This window comes from Microtus oregoni, unplaced genomic scaffold (genome assembly GCF_018167655.1).
Source record: "Microtus oregoni isolate MIOR12 unplaced genomic scaffold, Mior012 000048F_ref0000485, whole genome shotgun sequence".
Taxonomy (NCBI): Eukaryota; Metazoa; Chordata; class Mammalia; order Rodentia; family Cricetidae; genus Microtus; species Microtus oregoni.
The window spans coordinates 1795572-1812900 of NW_024543222.1; the positions used below are offsets into that span (position 1 = coordinate 1795572).

At 49.3% G+C, this 17329-nt stretch overlaps 1 protein-coding gene across 1 annotated transcript in view; it reads left to right on the forward strand.

The window, feature by feature from the left end:
- Positions 1–342: 342 nt before the first annotated feature.
- Positions 343–17329, forward strand: part of Cyth1 (cytohesin 1) — an 81874-nt gene continuing 64887 nt past the window's right edge. The window contains exon 1 of the mRNA XM_041635813.1: positions 343–481. Within this exon, the coding sequence (XP_041491747.1) occupies positions 460–481 (22 nt within the window). The 5' untranslated portion in view covers positions 343–459. The remainder of the gene's footprint in view (positions 482–17329) is intronic.

Consider the following 17329-nt stretch of genomic DNA (forward strand, 5'->3'; position numbering starts at 1 on the left):
AAGCCACGCCTGCGGCCTACGCACTCTTAAGAAACTCGAAACCCGAAACTCTGCTCCGCCCCGCGGAGGGTAAGGGGCGGTGCTAAAAGCAAAGGCGTGGTTTAGGGCGGGGCCACATAATAGGCTGAGCCGCCGGTGCCGCGCGTGCGTAAACGCAAATCAAAGAAGCGTCCGTAAACACCTGGTTGGAGCTCGGGGGCGGGGGCGGGGGGGGGGGGCGTCCACGCACGCGCGCTATCCGCGGGGGGGGGGGGAGGTGGGAAGAGAAGGGGCGGGACCTCGTGCCGGGGGCGGGGCCTCTGGAGGCGCGTGCGCAGGCGCGTGCGGAGCAGTGCGGGCGCGGCGCGGGGGGCGGGGCTCCGGGGCTCGGAGCTGGCCTGAGGCGAGCTGGTGTCTTGGAGGACTCGGGTTGCGGGAGGTCAGCGGCGGTCTCGGGGGCCGGAGCCGGTCGCCGGCGCCATGGAGGACGACGACAGCTATGGTGAGTGGGGCCCGGCCGGTCCGCCGCTCCTCCGTGCGCTTCCGCCGGCTCCCGGCGTCCCTGGGACGGGGCGGGGGGCGCGGAGCTACGGGCGGCCGTAGTGCGAGGGCCCCGGGGTGACTGGCCAGGCACTCGCCGGCCTGAGGGTCGCTGGGGCTGAGGGTCACCTGGACCTTAGAGTCGCCGGGAACTGTGTCATCCGGGCCTGATGATCGTCGGGAATTGAGGGTCACCCGGGGCTGAGGGTCACCCAGGCCTGGAGAGTCCGGGGCAGGGGTCGCCCGAGGCCGAGGGTGCCCGGAGCGGGTGGTGTTAAACCCGGTCTGACGGTCTCCGGGACCCGGGTTACTCGGGCTTGAGGGTCGCTGGGGCTGAGGGTTTCCGAGTCTGAGGGACCCCAGGAGGGGAGTCAAGGGGTCCCCGGGGCGGGGGTAACCGGGGCGCTGAGGGTCGCCAGGTCAGCAGGATGCCGCGGAGCCCCGGGACGTCAAGGGTCGCCAGGGCCGGGTGGCTTGGGTCGGCGTCTCGGAGGCGAATCTCCTGCTGCTTGTCACCCGCTTGTCTGGCGCCGCGAGCGGCTGCGGGGAGCCACACGCCCGGCCTGCGTTCCCTAGTAGTTTCCGGCTCTCCGGGGTGTTAGAAGTTATGTGCCCCATCCAGCTCTTTGTTCCGAAATGAACATGAGTGGCTTGACCAAGGCCTCTGAGACGGGACCTCGGCCAGGTTCGTGCTCCTGGTCCCTACGTCTGTCAGTCACGGCCTGACCACACTTGACAAGGAGATCAAGTTTGAGCTGTTGCCAGCAGGTAGACGGGAGGGTAATGACACCAGTCCACACCCTCGGTCAGGACTGAAGCAATTCAGATTCTCTCGGCTCACCTTGCTGGTGGTCAGCCAGGGCTCTGGTCGCTTAGAGGCTTTGCAGTCTCAGGAGCTGCAGAAGGTTATTTGAAATGCCTTACGTGATGTCAGCATTGTGTCCAAGAGGAAAGGAAGAAAGAATGGCAGGTAGAGCGTGGCAAACTTTTCTGGTTTGGCAGGGAAGTACAGATTGGGAACTTAACATGCTTCTTGGAGGCGGACTCTGGTTTATTGCCGCACAGGCAGCATTGCTGCCTTCCACTCTGCCATCAGGTATGAAAATGCCAGAAGGGAAGCATGCTAGGTCTTTGCAGGTAGACCGTAGAGAACTCTGACCTGGTGAAGCTAGGAGGGTTATGGCTAAGAGCCCGACCCTGAGCCTTGAATGTGTGAACACTGTTACCTTGAGCGTTAGAGGTGGCGCCTGTGCAGTGGAATTCAGGCCAGCCTTTGCTGCCTTCCAGGTAAAAGCAACGTGTGCCTTCCTTTATGGCTGAAAAGCTGCTGGCAGGCCCCAAGAGAGTGCTCGTCTCCTTTGGACCCTCTGAGCTTTGTCTTCCGCTGGAAACCTTCACAAGCTTTGCCTGCTGCTCTCTCACTCCTGTCATTTGTTGCCCCTGAGTTCCCGTGTTCTGCCATGCTTTGTTCATGCCCTCCCCTGGTGGTATTGCCTGCTGCGTGAGGCAAGAGGCCACTGCTCTGGTTGGTTTTAATAGGAACTGCTTTGATTCAGGCCTGACTTCTACTTGGAAAGGAAAAATGGAAGCAGAGCGTTTTAGTTCCTGTTATTGACATGAACAGGGACTGAAACCCAAATTTACTATATAGTTCTGGAGGTCAGAAGTCCAAATTAGGTCCCACAGGGCTGGTACCAAGACTTCATTAGGGCAGTATTCCTTCCAGAGACCAGAGGGAAAAGTCGGCTTCCTTGTCCTTCCAGCTCTGAGCATGTTCGCTTCCCTTGGTGCATGGCTCCCTCTGCTCTTTAAAGCGGGTGGGTAGCATCTCTCCATTCTGTTTACCAGCTGTGCTCTCATGAGGACACTTTGTATCACAGCCACCTGGGGAACCCAGGATAAACATTGTAGCCACCCACGACATCAGCCTTTCTTGTGTCCTGTGAGGAGACGCTTTTTAAAGGTTTTAGGATTAGCACATTGACATCTTTAAGTTTTTTGTTGCATATTTTTGTTTGTTTAATGCATATGTAAGTCAGAGGGCAACTTACAGGAATTGGTTCTCTGCTTCTCTTCCAGTCCCAGGATCACACTCCGGTTGTCAGGCTTGTCACCGGGTGCCTTTACCCTCTAAGGTGTCTCACCATCCCAGATGTGGGCATGTTTGCAAGCCATTGTTAGAGGACCTGCACAGAGTGGTGAAAGCTGGTCTCCCCCTTTATATACCTTTACAACTTTTTATCTGGGAGGAACTAGAGGGACTAAACACAAGAAAACTTCAAGTATCATATGGTATACAATGATCATGGGAAGGTGGAGGTTAGCCTCCCTCGCTTTTTCCCTGCCTCCATTCCTGTCCTCCTCTCTCCTCATCTCCCCCTTTTCTCCCCGCTTCCCCCTTATTTCCTCTATCCTTTCCCCTTCCCCGTCTTCTCGCCTTTCCTCTCCTCCTCCCTCCCGTCTTCCCTCCATCTCTCCCCTCCTCTCTCCTTCGCCCTCTTCCTTCTCTCCTCCTCTCCTCTTCTCCTCTTCTTCCCTCTTCTCTCTTCTCTCCCCCTCCTCTTTCCTTCGCCCTTTCTTTCCCATCTTCTCTCCTCCTTTCCCTCTTCTCTCCATCCCTCCCCTCCTCTCTCCTTTCCCCCTCTTCCCTCCTTCTCTCCTCCTCTCCTCTTCTCCCTTCTTCTCTCTTCCCTTCCCCTCCTCTCTCCTTGTCTTCTCTCTTTCCCCCTTCTCCTTTTCTCTTTCCTTTTTGAGTTAGGGAAGCACCTCTCTATGATGCTGGGGCTAGCCTCAAACTCCTAGGTTTAAGTGATCCTCCTGCCTTCTGAGTAGCTGGTACTACAGGTGTGTTGCCTTTGTGCCTGGCTGACCTGCCAGCTCATTTTGCTTTAGTGTCAGAACTACCCATTCCCCTTAGAGGTTATGTAGAGAATTCACTTGGGCCAGTTTCCGCATGTTAAGAGGAACCGCGTGCTGGGGATTCATGAAGCACACAGGCATGCTCAGGGCCTTCGTTGTCGTCTTCCAGATGAACTTCTTGCGCCATAAGACTTCGTTTTTTAAATAATAAGAAACTGTTTCATGTGACTTTGACATTTTTACATGCAAATGTTTTAGCCAGCTTTGCCCTATTTGCCTTGGGCCTTTACTGCCGTTCTGTGGGAAATACGTTTGGATTACAGAGCCATTAGTTTGGTATTGAAATGAAACCTTTGGAGCACAACTCATGTATGGTGTGCTGAAGACAGAGTGCATATCTTCGAGGTTTGCTGCTCAGTTAAAGGAACTTACAAAAGCACGCAGTGAGGCCTGTCTTGACTGCAGCCTCTTTAGTATTCACCAGGCAGAGATCATTCGATAACTGCACCTATGCAGGCTGTACCTTTCCTGGTTCTAGAAAAAACTCTGGTGGCACCATGGAGTCCTGCCGAACAATACTGTTGCCTTTATGTTCAACTGTGTGTGTTCAGGAAAAAAAAAAAAAGTGTAAGCTTAGATTTTGCGTCCATCCTGTTTAGGACACAGACACTGGGTCTAACTGGAGTCAGATAGTGCTGTGCAGGACTGTGACCACGGAGCACGGGAGGACCTCCCCAGGGCAGATCTTCACTCTGCTGCGCACTAATGATCATCAGGTTGGGGCTAATTCCTGGATTATATTATTAATTTTTTTTTTAACTTTGAGACTAGGTCTTATGTAGGTTAATCTTGCCACAAACTCATGTGTCTCTCAGAATAACCTTGAACTCTGGTCTTCCTGCCTCTACCTCTAAGTGCTGGATCACAGATGTGCACCACTCCCAGGTTAACGTCTTTCCTAAGCATCATGTCCATATAAGTTTAATTCTATTTTTGCTTTATGTGTATGAGTCTTTTGTCTACTGTGTATATATATGCACTATATGTGTGCCTGGTGCCCTTGAAGGTCAGAGGAGGGGTCATATCCCCGAGACTGGAGTTGCAGAGGGCTGTGAGCATCATGTGGGGGTTAGGAATCAAAGCTGGGTTCTCTGCAAGAGTAGTCAGCGCTCTCAACCACAGAGATAACTCCAGCTGCCATTTAATACTTTTTTTTTTTTTTTTGAGACAGGGTCTCGTTGTGTAGCCCTGGCTAGCCGAGAACTTATTATGTAAACCAGGTTGGCCTTGTATTTACAGAGATCTACCTGTCTCTGACTCTCTAACACTGGGATTAAAGGTGTGCGCACCATGCCTGTCTTCCCCGTATAGAAATTTAAAAGGAAAGCCCTTGGACTCTGCCCTTTATCGTAGCAGACACATGTTGAACTCCTTGTTTCTGCTCCTTTCAGGTCAGATTGCCTAGGCAAGCTGTCGACAGGTAACTGGCCTTTATGTTTAGGAAAGCTTTCATATGAGCTGCGTGGTGATTCCTTACAAAAGAGGTCTACCAGATAGCCTGCACCATCCAGCTCCTGAAGAGCCTGTGATGTAATCTCCGTGCTGAGCTCCTGGGCCCAGTGCAAGCAAAGTGGGGTCAACTTTTAGTTAGATTATCAGCATTTAAGAAGAGTTGAGAAAATCTAGGTTTCAGTTTCTTGGTAGAGGGTGAGCAGCGAGGTAGGACATGCAGGAAGATAGCTGATTTGCATAGCATGTGGGGATGACTGAAGTGCAGCTGCACACTTGGTGTCTCTGGCTCATGAGGGAAGTGTGCAGAGCGCACTCAGGGCTAGGATGGGAAGATAAAAACAGACACAGCACCCAGGGTTTTCAGGATCACCTCTCATCTGTTCCTTCTGTCCATCTGTCTCCTGTCGCTGTGTTCACTGAAGGCTGCCAGGATCTGACCTGGTTTCTGTGCATGGTTAGGTGTGGTGTCTAAAGCACAGGGGTGCCCCAGGAGAAGTAGAGCTGTCTTGAACTGTAGTCACTGTAGGAGCCTCACTATGGAGAAGCATGGCTGTGAAGGGCAGGTGTGGAGGATGTAGGCTGTAGTGAGTCCTATTGGTGGGAGTAGGGCCTCTGGGCAGTTGTAGCCTAATTTTATGTGCCCAGGACTCTGGAAGGTACTTTCAGGGAAAGGGTTGTAGAGTGGAAATAATAACTGTCCACAACAAGAAATCCATGTGTTGTACTATAGCCAAAAGGAGACTTTATATCCGTATCTGATATAGGAAGAGCTGACCATGCTCTAGGGTGAGCTGTGGAGATCCATGGAGTTACAGAGGTTGTGAGCCACCGTGGGGATGCTGGGAATCAAACCCAGGTCCCGCTGCAAAAGCAACAAGTGATCCTAACCACTGAACCATCTCTCTAGCCCCCAAAATAATTTTAAAGCTGATTTTTCTTTAAAGAAAAAAGATAGGATTAGTCATTTTCTTTCCCTCCCTCCCTCCGTTCCTCCCTTCTTCCCTCCCTCCCTCCCTCCATTCCTCCCTCCCTCCCTCCCTTCCCTCTTTCTTTTTTGTTTGTTGTTTGAGACAAGGTTTCTTGGCAGTCCTAGAGCTCACTCTGTAGACCAGGCTGGCCTTGGACTCAGAGAGATCCACCTGCTTCTGCCTCCCAAGTGCTGGGATTAAAGATGTGTGCCACCACAACCTGAAGTTAGTTTGTTTATTTATTTATTTATTTATTTATTTATTTATTTATGTTTTTATGTGTATGGGTGTTTTGCCTGTATGTCTGTGTACCATGTGTATGACTGGTGCCTGATATATAGAGTTACTGATAGCTCTGAGCCACCATCTGGGTGCTGAGAATTGAACCTAAATTTTCTGGAAGACCAGGAAGTGCTCTTAACCACATTTTCTAAAATGCTGATGTCTTAAGAAAGGTATTCATATTTCTCACTATTGGTCGATATCCTAGCCTCTGAACACTCAGATAATTGGCTCTTTTTTCCCTTATGGGTCTTACTACTTCCTTACTCATCAATGTGCATCCTGACTCCCCAGTCCTCGGGCTTGAAAATAAGACTTGTTTTTAACCTTCATAGGGTACCCTACCCCAGAGAAGACTGACTTGGGGATTTTGTTTCTTCTTCCTGGTTTTTGACCTCAAGCTTTGTAACCTGATTTCCTGTGCCCAGGATTGTTCCCAAGGGTTGGTCTCCTGCCAGACCTCTGGGAACTCTCAGAGACTGTGCAATAACTTCTGAATGTGTATTTTGCCAGGTTCTTGGCTAACTCCAGATCTTTAGCGACATGGAATCACCCCATTCTTCTCTTGGGATAGGCTTAGATGTAGTGACATGGCCGTCCAGGGTGACTTCCTGGTAGCGATCATTTTGCATCAGAACCCTGGCAGGATGACCACCTTCCCATGACTGGTTCTTAGGAAGACCGTGGTGTTCCCTCTGCCCTCACTTAGAGCAGCTTCTGCTGGACTTTTCTTTGTCCCATGTGAGGGAAGAAATGGACTTTGGGACGTCGGTGTGGAGTGAGGGAGTGGAGATGGGCCTCCACTTGCCTTGGCTCTCTGCAGACAGTGTTCTGGACAGGACCGGAGCATGTTGCATTTTGAAGAGAGCTGCTTTTTAAAAAAAAATTTGTGACTCTAGGGCAGGCTGTGGGGCCTAAGGTCCCATTGTAGGCAGCCTAGCAACCACGGAGGACTAAAAGATTGAACCAAGTCCCTTCTGGTGTAACATGCAGAGTTCAGGGTTTGCTTTCATTCTCCGTCCCAAACAGGACTACTGACTCTCCTGGGCCTGTTTCACCATATGTAAACACTTTCTGGATGGCATTTCATTGTTTTCAAATTTGGTTGTACACTTAATGATTTTGCTTAAAAAGGGCACAATTACGCGAATTGAGAGCTTCCTTGGAAACATAAGACTGCTATAATTACACATTCCTGGATGGATGTTGACATGTAAGGGAGGGTAAGTATATTTAGAGTTCTTGGTGCATGGTGCCAGTTTGCTTTTCAAAAGGACTGTACCTGTGTGCCCCATTCCTAGCCATGTGGACAGTTACATGTACACATAAGTGCAATTAAGCCTGGTGGGAGGGTTGGCATCTAAGAGCTTTTCAGCTAATGATGTCTCGCTAAATCTGTTGACTCCTGGCTAGGTTAGAAGTATTCATTTTGCATCTTTGTGTGTCATGAGCTGGCTATAGGATGATGATGTCTTAACCATGATGAGCCCTTCTAATGACCTCTGTCAAATCACCTGATTTACATATTTGCTCACTCTGCTATTTTAGGCATGGGGAAAGTAGATGTCAGTTCTGATGGGGGCTTGAGTCAGATTTTGGTCAATTTTAGTTGCTTTGAACCTGTCACTGATACTGTTCCTAAAATTAAAATCTATTTTATAGTGTTATACCTCTGATAAAGTTCAGAATCTTTCCTTTAGAGCAGTGGTTCTCAACCTGTGGGCTTGGGGGTAGAGGGTCATTCCGTTTTTTTGGAAAACACAGCTTTTTTATTACGATTCCTAACAGTGGAAGATTACAGTTATGAAGTAGCAATGAAAATAATTTTACGGTTGGGGTCACCACAATACGAGGAACTGTGTTGAAGGGCTGCAGCATTAAAGTCTGAGAATACTACACTAGAGGAAAATTGCAAGTTAAATGGATGGTTAGTCTGGCCTTTGATGGTGGACAGCTCTATCTGTGGGTTTGTAGTTACCATACTTTCTCCTCTCTGAATATTCCATGTGCCAAAGGAGATCCTTTTTTCAGGTAGAGTTTTGTCTTATCTGTTTGGAGCACCCATGACTAGTAGGCTATTACTCTCCAGTACAAACCAGGTGATGGCCTTTTTTCCCAAGGGTGTAGAACCAGATTAGAGGTCACTTAAGGGCAGGGCAGCCCTGACCAGCAAGCTTCAGAGGCTGGAGAATCTGAGCTGAAGATCCTTGCTGGTAGATCTCTCCTTCATGCCCCTGACCAGTCTCCTGCCACACCCAGGCCCCAAGATGAAAGTCCTGCAGAGTGGGCTTCCAAAGGAAAGCTCTTGCCTGAACCTGTCTGCACTGCATCCCCAGCCACAGCCTGGTTGTCTGTCTAATTATTGTTGCTTAGTTTCAGTTGCAATAATAGAGGCCTGGAGGAGGCGGAGAAGCATTTAGAAATGTTCAAGAAGTGAATCCCACATCCTCTCAAACTGCTGGTGATGGGGTTTTGCTTCTCTTTGCCCCGGCAGACGGGGGCAGCGGGGATTTTAGCAGGTTGTTGTTCAGGGAGGATAATGCTGGTGTTCCTGCGCTGGTTGATTGGGACTTACAGCATGGGTCGGGACAGCACCTTCCTGCCTGCCATGTGCCTATGTGCACTGTTTTTGTTTAGGGGTGGCTTTTAAGGTCCCTGTTGTCCTTCATGCCGTTGCTGTGAAGGGTGCGCTGGTGAGAGCCTTTCCAGTAGCTGGTTTGACTGTGAAGGGTGCGCTGGTGAGAGCCTTTCCAGTAGCTGGTTTGACTGTGAAGGGTGCCCTGGTGAGAGCCTTTCCAGTAGCTGGTTTGACTGCTTATTTAGTCAGCAGGTAGTGGTCACCGCTCTGGTCCACACAGCCTAGGTGTCAGGAGGCTTTGGGCCTTAGGGAAGGACATGGGCATGAAGGTAAGCCTTGAAGGACCATGTGATAATGGACGTGACAGGCACTGCACTGGGCAGGGAAACTGTCATAGAAGAGCTGGTGGTGCTTGGACTTGTTTAGAAAGGTCAGGTGATCTAAGCAGGCAGAACACGGCAGACACACTGCAGGCAGAGAGAGAGAGGGGTAGACCAGGAGGCCTGAGCTACAGGTATGGTGTGTGCCTGGCAAAAGGTGGAGGGAGGAAGCCTGAGTGGCTAAGAAGCAGCAGGAGCTCTCTCTCTCTCTCTGTCTCTGTCTCTGTCTCTCTCTCTCTCTCTGTCTCTCTCTCTCTCTCTCTGTCTCTCTCTCTCTCTCTCTCTCTGTGTGTGTGTGTGTGTGTGTGTGAATGTATGAGAGTGTGCGTGTATTTTTAAAAGATCTATGAATTAATCTGGCACTGAGTGCACAACCTTCCATGTGTAGCGTGCTGATGGCCTAACTTGGGGCAGTGGAAGTAAAGGAGAGAATAAATACAGTGATGGGCAGGAAGTGGACAAAATTTGGTTACCAGTGCTTGGGAGGGCACAACACTGAGAAGATGTGAAGGAAGAGCCAAAAGGAAGTACCAAAGTCAGGTACTCTGGTTTCTGACTTTGATTGCTGGAGAATACCAGATTCTGACTGCAGCAGTGAACATACTGCGGGAGTCTAACCTGCTGCAGCAGTGGGCATACTGCGAGAGTCTAACCGGCTGGGGCAGTGGGCATACTGCGGGAGTCTAACCCGCTACGGCAGTGGGCATACTGCGGGAGTCTAACCCGCTGCGGCAGTGGGCATACTGCGGGAGTCTAACCCGCTGCGGCAGTGGGCATACTGCGGGAGTCTAACCCGCTGCGGCAGTGGGCATACTGCAGGAGTCTTTGGAACTTTACATAGCTGGATTTGGATAAAAACCGAGACTATGAGTATCTGAGTGGGAGGTGATGCCCAGAGCTCACTGCGAAGATGCCAGCAGTGGCGCCTCAAGCACAGTCCCACTGATGGACAGGAGAGAGGAGACCAAAGACACAGGCATGCCATGCTTCAAGCAGCTAGATTGTAAATGGAGAGAGTAAGAGGGTGGAGAAAAAGGCACACCAGGAGCACACTCAGTAGCTGGAGGTGATGCAGAATAGAGAATGCTTTTTGCTTTTAATTTACAGTCTGGGTAGCATTGAACCCCTGTGTAGCCAAGGGTGATCTTGAACTTCAGCCTGTTCCTCCTGAGTGCTAGGATAATGGGTGGTACTGCTACACCTGGTTTGTGTGGTGCTGGGGAGGAACCTAGGGATTTGCGCACACTAGGCAAGCACTCTACCAACCAAGCCATTGCCCCTGCTCATAATAGAATTAAAAACAACCCTTTCGGGAGTTATTCCAGGCCAGTATTGAGTTAAACAGTGTTCCTTTGTGCTGGGCAGTGACCAGCAGGAGTGGGCTCATGTTTCATCTCCCTCCTGCCCTGTGTGTAGCAGCTGCAGACTGCATGTGCTTTTGGAATCTCTTCAGCATGTAACTTTTTCTTGCCTTCTGAGTTCCTGAAACATAATCTCCAACAACCATAATGACCAAAGGAAGAGCATATGTTGAGTTTTAGCAAATTCTGATGGTTCAGCACTGATCAGACTCCCTTATCATCTGAAAGCATCCTGGCAGCTCATGCTCTCTCCATTCTGGAGTTCCTCCACATACCACTAGCATCATTGCTTTATCGCCATTCATGTACCATCACACACACACACACCTGTCATCCTCAGGAATGCCCTCCATCTACCACCTTTGGGATAGGGGTCTCATTGGCCTGGAGCTCACCAATTTGGCTAGGCTGACTGGCCAGTGAGCCCCAGGGAGTCCCCTGCCTCTGCCTCCCAGCCTTGGGATTACATGTGCACACCACTATTTCCAGCATTCTTACATGGGTTTTGGGGAATCAAACTCAGGCTTTCATGCTTCAAGACAAGCATGTACCGACAGAGTTGTCACCTCAACCCCTCTTCTCTTTCTCCCTCACTCTCTCTCTCTCTTTCCCTCTCTTTCCTCTTTCTGTCTCTCCCCCTCTCTCTCCCTCTCTCCCTTTCTTCCCCATTGTGGTCTAAACTGTTCTATTTGTCTAGTCAACTTAGAACAGACAAACCTCTCTTCTCTGCTAAGAATTAGATTGCTTTGAGAATCTAAGAGAGTACAGGTCCTGCTTTTACAAAGCTTGTGGCATGGGGCTCACAGTTGTTTTCATGACTGTATGAGACCTGTGTGGGGACAGGGACAAGGCTGTGAGGCCTACAGGCACCTAGTTTCCACCATGCTCTGTGTCGAGGAGGGAGCATTCCTGATCAGGGTGACCCTGTGAACTGCTTCTACCATGGTGAGCTGCTGGCATTGTGTACTTGCTGTTTATCCCCACCGAGGGATGGAGGGTTGCAGGATTGCTGTCAATGAAGTGGCAGGGCCCCCTCCTCCTCCCCATGCTCCTCCCTCCTGCACTCCTTGCTCTTTCCCTGCCACCTCTCCTTCCCTCCTGGCATCGCTAGAACCTTTCTCAAATCCAAAGCTGTTCTTCCAGTGGATGTGCCCTGCCCTGTCCTTGGGTCGCTCTTGCTGCCCACATCTGTTATTACACATTTTATGTGTTCTGTGCTGTGTATACTCTGTTTAAATACCACTTTTAAAACTTTTTTTTTTTGCCTCCCCTCGTAACTGGGCATAAAAAGCTCTGTGTCCCAGTGTTGTCTGTGGTGCAGGTCACTGAATCATTTATGCTGAAAGAATTGCGACTCCTAGGGTTGACGTGTTTGTGGGGTCACGGGTAAAGGTAGTTTCTGTTTCCTAAGCCTTCTCTGGGTAGTAGTAATTTGGATGAACCCATGTCCTCTTAGAGCCTCTGGCCAGTGAGTTGGTGTGGTGGCATCAGGGTCATGCAACCAGTCTTTGATTCCCTGGAGCCCAAGTACTCCAGGTTGGTAGCAGTCAGCCAGACCTTAGTTACAGTCTGAGCTGACTGCCTCATGGGCACCTAGAGCCTCGTGTGGTAGAGACAAAGACTGTCTGTGGGAAGCACACTTTCAGTGGAGGAACAGAGCAGAGCCAGGTAGGTACAGCTCTAGAATCTGTGTAGCTGAGCTGACTGTGCAGCTTCCAGAGGAGAAGCAGGGTTTGGTCATGGTCATCAATAGGCCAGAGAGCTCAAGCAGTACCGGTTAAGAATGAGCTTTGGGCTTACATCCAAAGCTAACTGGAGTAACTGTCTTTGAGGGACTTCTGCAAAATCAGTCTTGTGTGGTGCCGGAGGCTCAGCTGTGGTCTGTGGGTCTCAGGAGCACAGCCAGGTGCCCTGGAAACACTGATGCCATCTTGTTCTGATGCCTCTTGGTGGACTGTCACTCTTGGGAGGATCACTACCTGATAATTGGACTGAGTGGTTGGAGCTTCAGAGGACCCTGCTGGTGCTCTGACAGCCACTTCCCGCTATTCCAGTTTTGACTGGAGAGTTAAAGAGCAATTTCTTTTTTACATATCACTGAGAAATCTTACAGATGCTCTCTGTTCAGACTTCCGTGGCAAAGCATGAAGGAGGCAAGATTCTGCAGGGGTTTCTAGGATTAGACCTGGAAAGTTGTCTTATACCGTGTAATGGTTCTCTGATCTCCCAGCCTAGATTCTGCCTCCAGAGGAAGCAGCACTTTGGGAGTGTACCACAGGGCAGCAGGAAGGCTCCTCTGTGTCTGGGATGTCTCAGAGGCCCAGGGGTTCCTGCTGCAGTGACCTCTGACCCTGCTTGTCTGTGTCACTTAGTTGACAGGACTTCCTCTTGTTATCTGACCAGTCTACAAGCTTAGCAGGGCTTGGCACATTGGCTCTAAGTTTGTTGACTAAATCCTAAAATCTCTGCCCCAGTCAGTTTCAGCGTAGGAGCTGAAGTTACAGGCTTGCTCATGGCAGCTAAGTCCCACTTGGAACCAGAACCCTTGTAGCTCATGCACGTGACCTGCTTTCCTCCTCTGTGGGTCTGTGGTCTGTTTGGAGTTCCGGTTCCTGATGCAGCTGGATGTGGGCTAAAGCAGTTAAGTCCCACTCTTGGCTTGTTGGGACAGTGATGAAACACTTTGTACCTTTGATTTGATTTGTTTTGTTTAGTTTTTATGTTTTTTGAGACAGGGTGTCTCTGTGTAGCCCTGGCTGTTCTGGAACTCGGCTGTGTAGATCAGGCTGGACTCGAACTCACAGGGCCTTGAACTCACAGAGATCTGCCTGCCTCTACCTCCTGAGTGCTGGGATTAAAAGCATGTGCCACCACTACCTTGCTTTGTTTGTTTGTTTGTTTTAGACAGGGTCTAACTATGTAGCCTGTGACTGACTTGGAACTTGCTATGTAGACCAGGGATGGTCTGGAAGTCACAGAGATTTGCCTCCCTCTGCCTCCTGAATGCTGAGATTAAAGGTGTATGTCCCCACATCACTTTGTGCCTTTGCGATTTCAGTACAATTTTTAAAAAATGCACATTTTCTTGAAAAGTATGATTATTATATACTTGAAAGGTGAGTGTACCTAGCCAGGAGGTGGTGGCACATGTCTTTAATCCCAGCACTCAGAATGCAGAAGCAGGCAGATCTCTGTGAGTTCAAGGCCCCCTGGTCTGTAGAGCTGAGTTCCAGGACAGCCAGGGCTACACAGAGAAACCCTGTCTCAAAAAACAAAAAGCACCCCACCTCCCCCCCCCCCCCAAAAAAAAAGGAAAAGAAGGAAGGAAGTGTATTCCCAATTCAAGGGGAAGGGCAGACATAAATAATCCTTACAGCCTCCACTCTGTGGCTCACCAGAGTACTGGGTCAGAAGACTGTGTTGTTGCTGCCCAGCCCTTAAGGTGTTTCTGTGCTCTCTTCCAGAATACAGCTAGTTCTCTTCTGTTTTCAGGCAGTGGAAATATGTCTGAACAATGGGCTGGGAAGGAAAAGGAGTTCCTTATTCTGAAAGGACCTTGTTTGATGATTGTTTCCTCAGATGTCTGTCCTTTTCCTACATCACGTGGACACTGGAGGACGAAGGGGAGCGCTGCTGTGTTGAAGGCTAACTCAGTTTAATTTCTGCTCTAAGTAGATCTCAAGCCAAGTTTCTGGCTAAATACTGGTGTCCTTCCCTTCCTGGCCATTGTGTTAGCTTCCATTTTCTTAAACATAGAAACTTGTGTGCACAGCATTGTAATAAGGGGAATTTACATATCCTCAAAGGTCAGCACAGAAGAATGTGGTTTACAGTGCATGTGGCTCTGGAAGGGCTTTAGTCAGCTTGAGGGCGTCACAGTGATTTTCTTTTCTTTTGTTCTATTCCTAGGCCAGCTCATTTCCACACCAAAATAAGGTTAGGTTTCACCACATTGCAGCCAAGGGCTGTTTTGGAATATGACTTTAACTGCATAAAGATCTGTATGATGTATTTGCTGATGCTGCATTTGTGTAATGATGTAAAGATGTGTTGCTTTGCCTGCCCGAGACACCTGATTGGTCTAATAACAAGCTGAATGGCCAAACTAGGCAGAGGAGGGATAGGCAGGGCTGGCAGACAGAGACAAAGGAGGGGGAATCTAGACTCCAGAGAAGAGAGAGCAAGGGAGGAAAAGAGAAACAGGAGACTGTCAAGGCCAGCTAGTCAGGCAGCTGACAGCAGACAGGGGAGAAGCAGGAAAAGGAGGACATACAGAATGAAACAAAGGTAAAAAAGCCCCAAGGCAAAACACAGTTGAAGAGAAACTGGTTAAATTAAGTTTTAAGAGTTAGTGGGGCAAGCATAAGATGAGGCCAAACATTAATAGCTAATAATAAGTTCTCTGTGTCATGATTTGTGAGCTGGTTGGTGGCCCAAAAGAAAGCCTGCTACAGAGGGCAGAAGGAAAAGGAGCAGATCCTAGGAGGACTTGTCTCCCTTGGAGAAAACAAGAACCTCAGTAGATTGGATTTAAAGGCAGGAAGTGCTCAGTCATGCTGGGATGAGGACCTGGAGGAGCCATCCAAGGTGTTAGCCCAGGTTCATGCTTGAGAGTGTTAGGTGAGCCTGCCATGCATTCCGGAAGCTAAGCATGTGTTGCTGAGTGGGAAACAATCCATAATGCCCACCCGGTGAGAAAACGACCATTTCCACTCATATTTGTCTGCACTGAAACATTTCTCTTCTTAAAAATATAGCAGAGTATATATCACTTTTTAAAAAAAAAATAAAAGCCAGGCATGGTGGCATACACCTTTAATCCCAGCATTTGGAAGGCAGAGGCAAGTGGCTCTCTCTGAGCTCCAGGACAGTCTACTATAAATAGTGCACACAAGGATAACCAGAGCTATACAGAGAGACCCTGTTACATATTTTTAAGGCTTGAAATTTTGGAAACTCTAGTTGTAGACCATTCAACCCCAGGAGCTCAGAGTATCCTCCACAAGGTTTTGTGGCAGACTGCACAGGCTGGTGACGGCGTGGGCTGACTAGAGAGTGGTTGCCTTCGTTCCCTATATAGATGGTGTTGGATGAGGGCAGGCTTTTGTGCCATCACTGCTGCACAGGGTGGGTGTGCTGGCTGGTTACACTTCCCCAACTGTGACTCTCTAGTTTGATTACTGCAATTTTGCCCTGGGCCATTCAGAATTCCCCTTAGAGAGCTGTGCGTTTTCAGAAGTTCTTAAGAAGAGATTCAGCAGATAAAAGAAGCAAGAAATACCCGAGCCTGGCTGCCTTTGCTCCTTTATTCTAATTACCGAGTTTAACTACCCACCTACTTTAGCTTCCTGAGTGCCTTTGTGTGGTTTTCTGTTTTGTTTCTTTGAAGAGGTATCCTCCCTACATACAACTGCCATTGCTAGGCAGCCCCTGGCCTGGTGCCAGCTGTGCTAGGCACGGGCCCTGGTCTCTACAGCAGAGAGGAAGTGTCCCACAGGACCCTCCACCTTCCCTGCCTGCTGCCAGACACAGGAGACCTTCAGAAGAGCGAGGCCAAGCTGTTTGCCCCAAGGGTTTTCTGGGTGGCAGTTTGTCTTTCCGTGGGGTCAGACAGGCGGTATGCTGTACTTGGCAGCGACTGTGCCTTCTTACTTTACTTTAGCACTTGTGCATATTTTGAAAAATTATTATGGAAATATTCAAACATAAGCAAAAATAGAAGAGTGTATGACCCTCAGCTCTCTTCATTAGCGTTGGGTGTGATCACCTTTGAGTTTTTCTTTTGTATCTGTTCTCCTACCTGTTCTCTCTCCCTAAGTCTTTTTTGGAAATATGGAATGTTTTGTGGCGTGCTCCTTAAAAAAATTTTTTTTAACGTGTGTGTGTGTGTGTGTGTGTGTGTGTGTATTGAACTTGTGTCCTTTGGAAAAATAGTGCTTTTAACCTCTTGAGCCCTTTTAAAATATATTTATTTATTGTGAGAGCTACCTTGATATAGTTTCTTTTAAGTCTGTTTTAGTGTTGGTGGGAATGAACTTTGTCAGTAAGTCTTACTCGTTTCTATCAGTCAAAATTATAGCTGTTTTTTCCCCCAAGTAGTGGGTCTGATGTGTCCGTGGGGCATGAGTGTGAAGGCCATAAGTGGTATTGGGTGTCCTTCCCTGTTTCCTCTGCCTCGTTTGCTGTTGTGTTTTCAGACAGGGTCTCCCTGTGTGGCCCTGGCTGGCCTTGGAACTTGTTAAGTCAGGTTGGCATCAGAAGAGCTCCACCTGCCTCTGGCTTCCAAATGCTGAAGTTAAGGCATGTGCCATCACGCTCAGCTTCACCACATATTTTGGGACCGGGTTTCTCACTGAACTTGGAGCTCATTGGCCATCCAGTCTAACCTAAACAATGAACTCCAAGAATCTGTCTCCCTGTCTCCAGTGCTAAGATCTACAGCCTCATGCTGCTGTGCTAGCTGCCAGGGATACTAACTCAGGTCCTCATCCGTGAGTGGCAAACTCTTTCCCGACTGAGCCATATCCCTAGCCCTACCAGGTCATTTTTCAGTTCACTTACTCAGCAGGTATCTCTTAGGCACTTATTATGGAGCCTTTTCCCTGGGGTGACTTAAGCAGAGGTCTGCCCCCTCCTTAGCACAGATAAGCCAAAACACAAATCCACCAACATCCAACATAGAGAACCTGTGATTTATCAGTCTGTCTTACAGAGCATGGGTGAGGGGTTACTTACAGGAACATGAATGACCCCAAAGTGACCACATACTCAGAAAGTCTTATCCAGCATGGACAACTTCCCCTGGCTGCATACAAAGTGTCCTTCCTTCAGTTAACCTTCCTCTTTCTGCTTGGCTTAGCACCTGCCAAA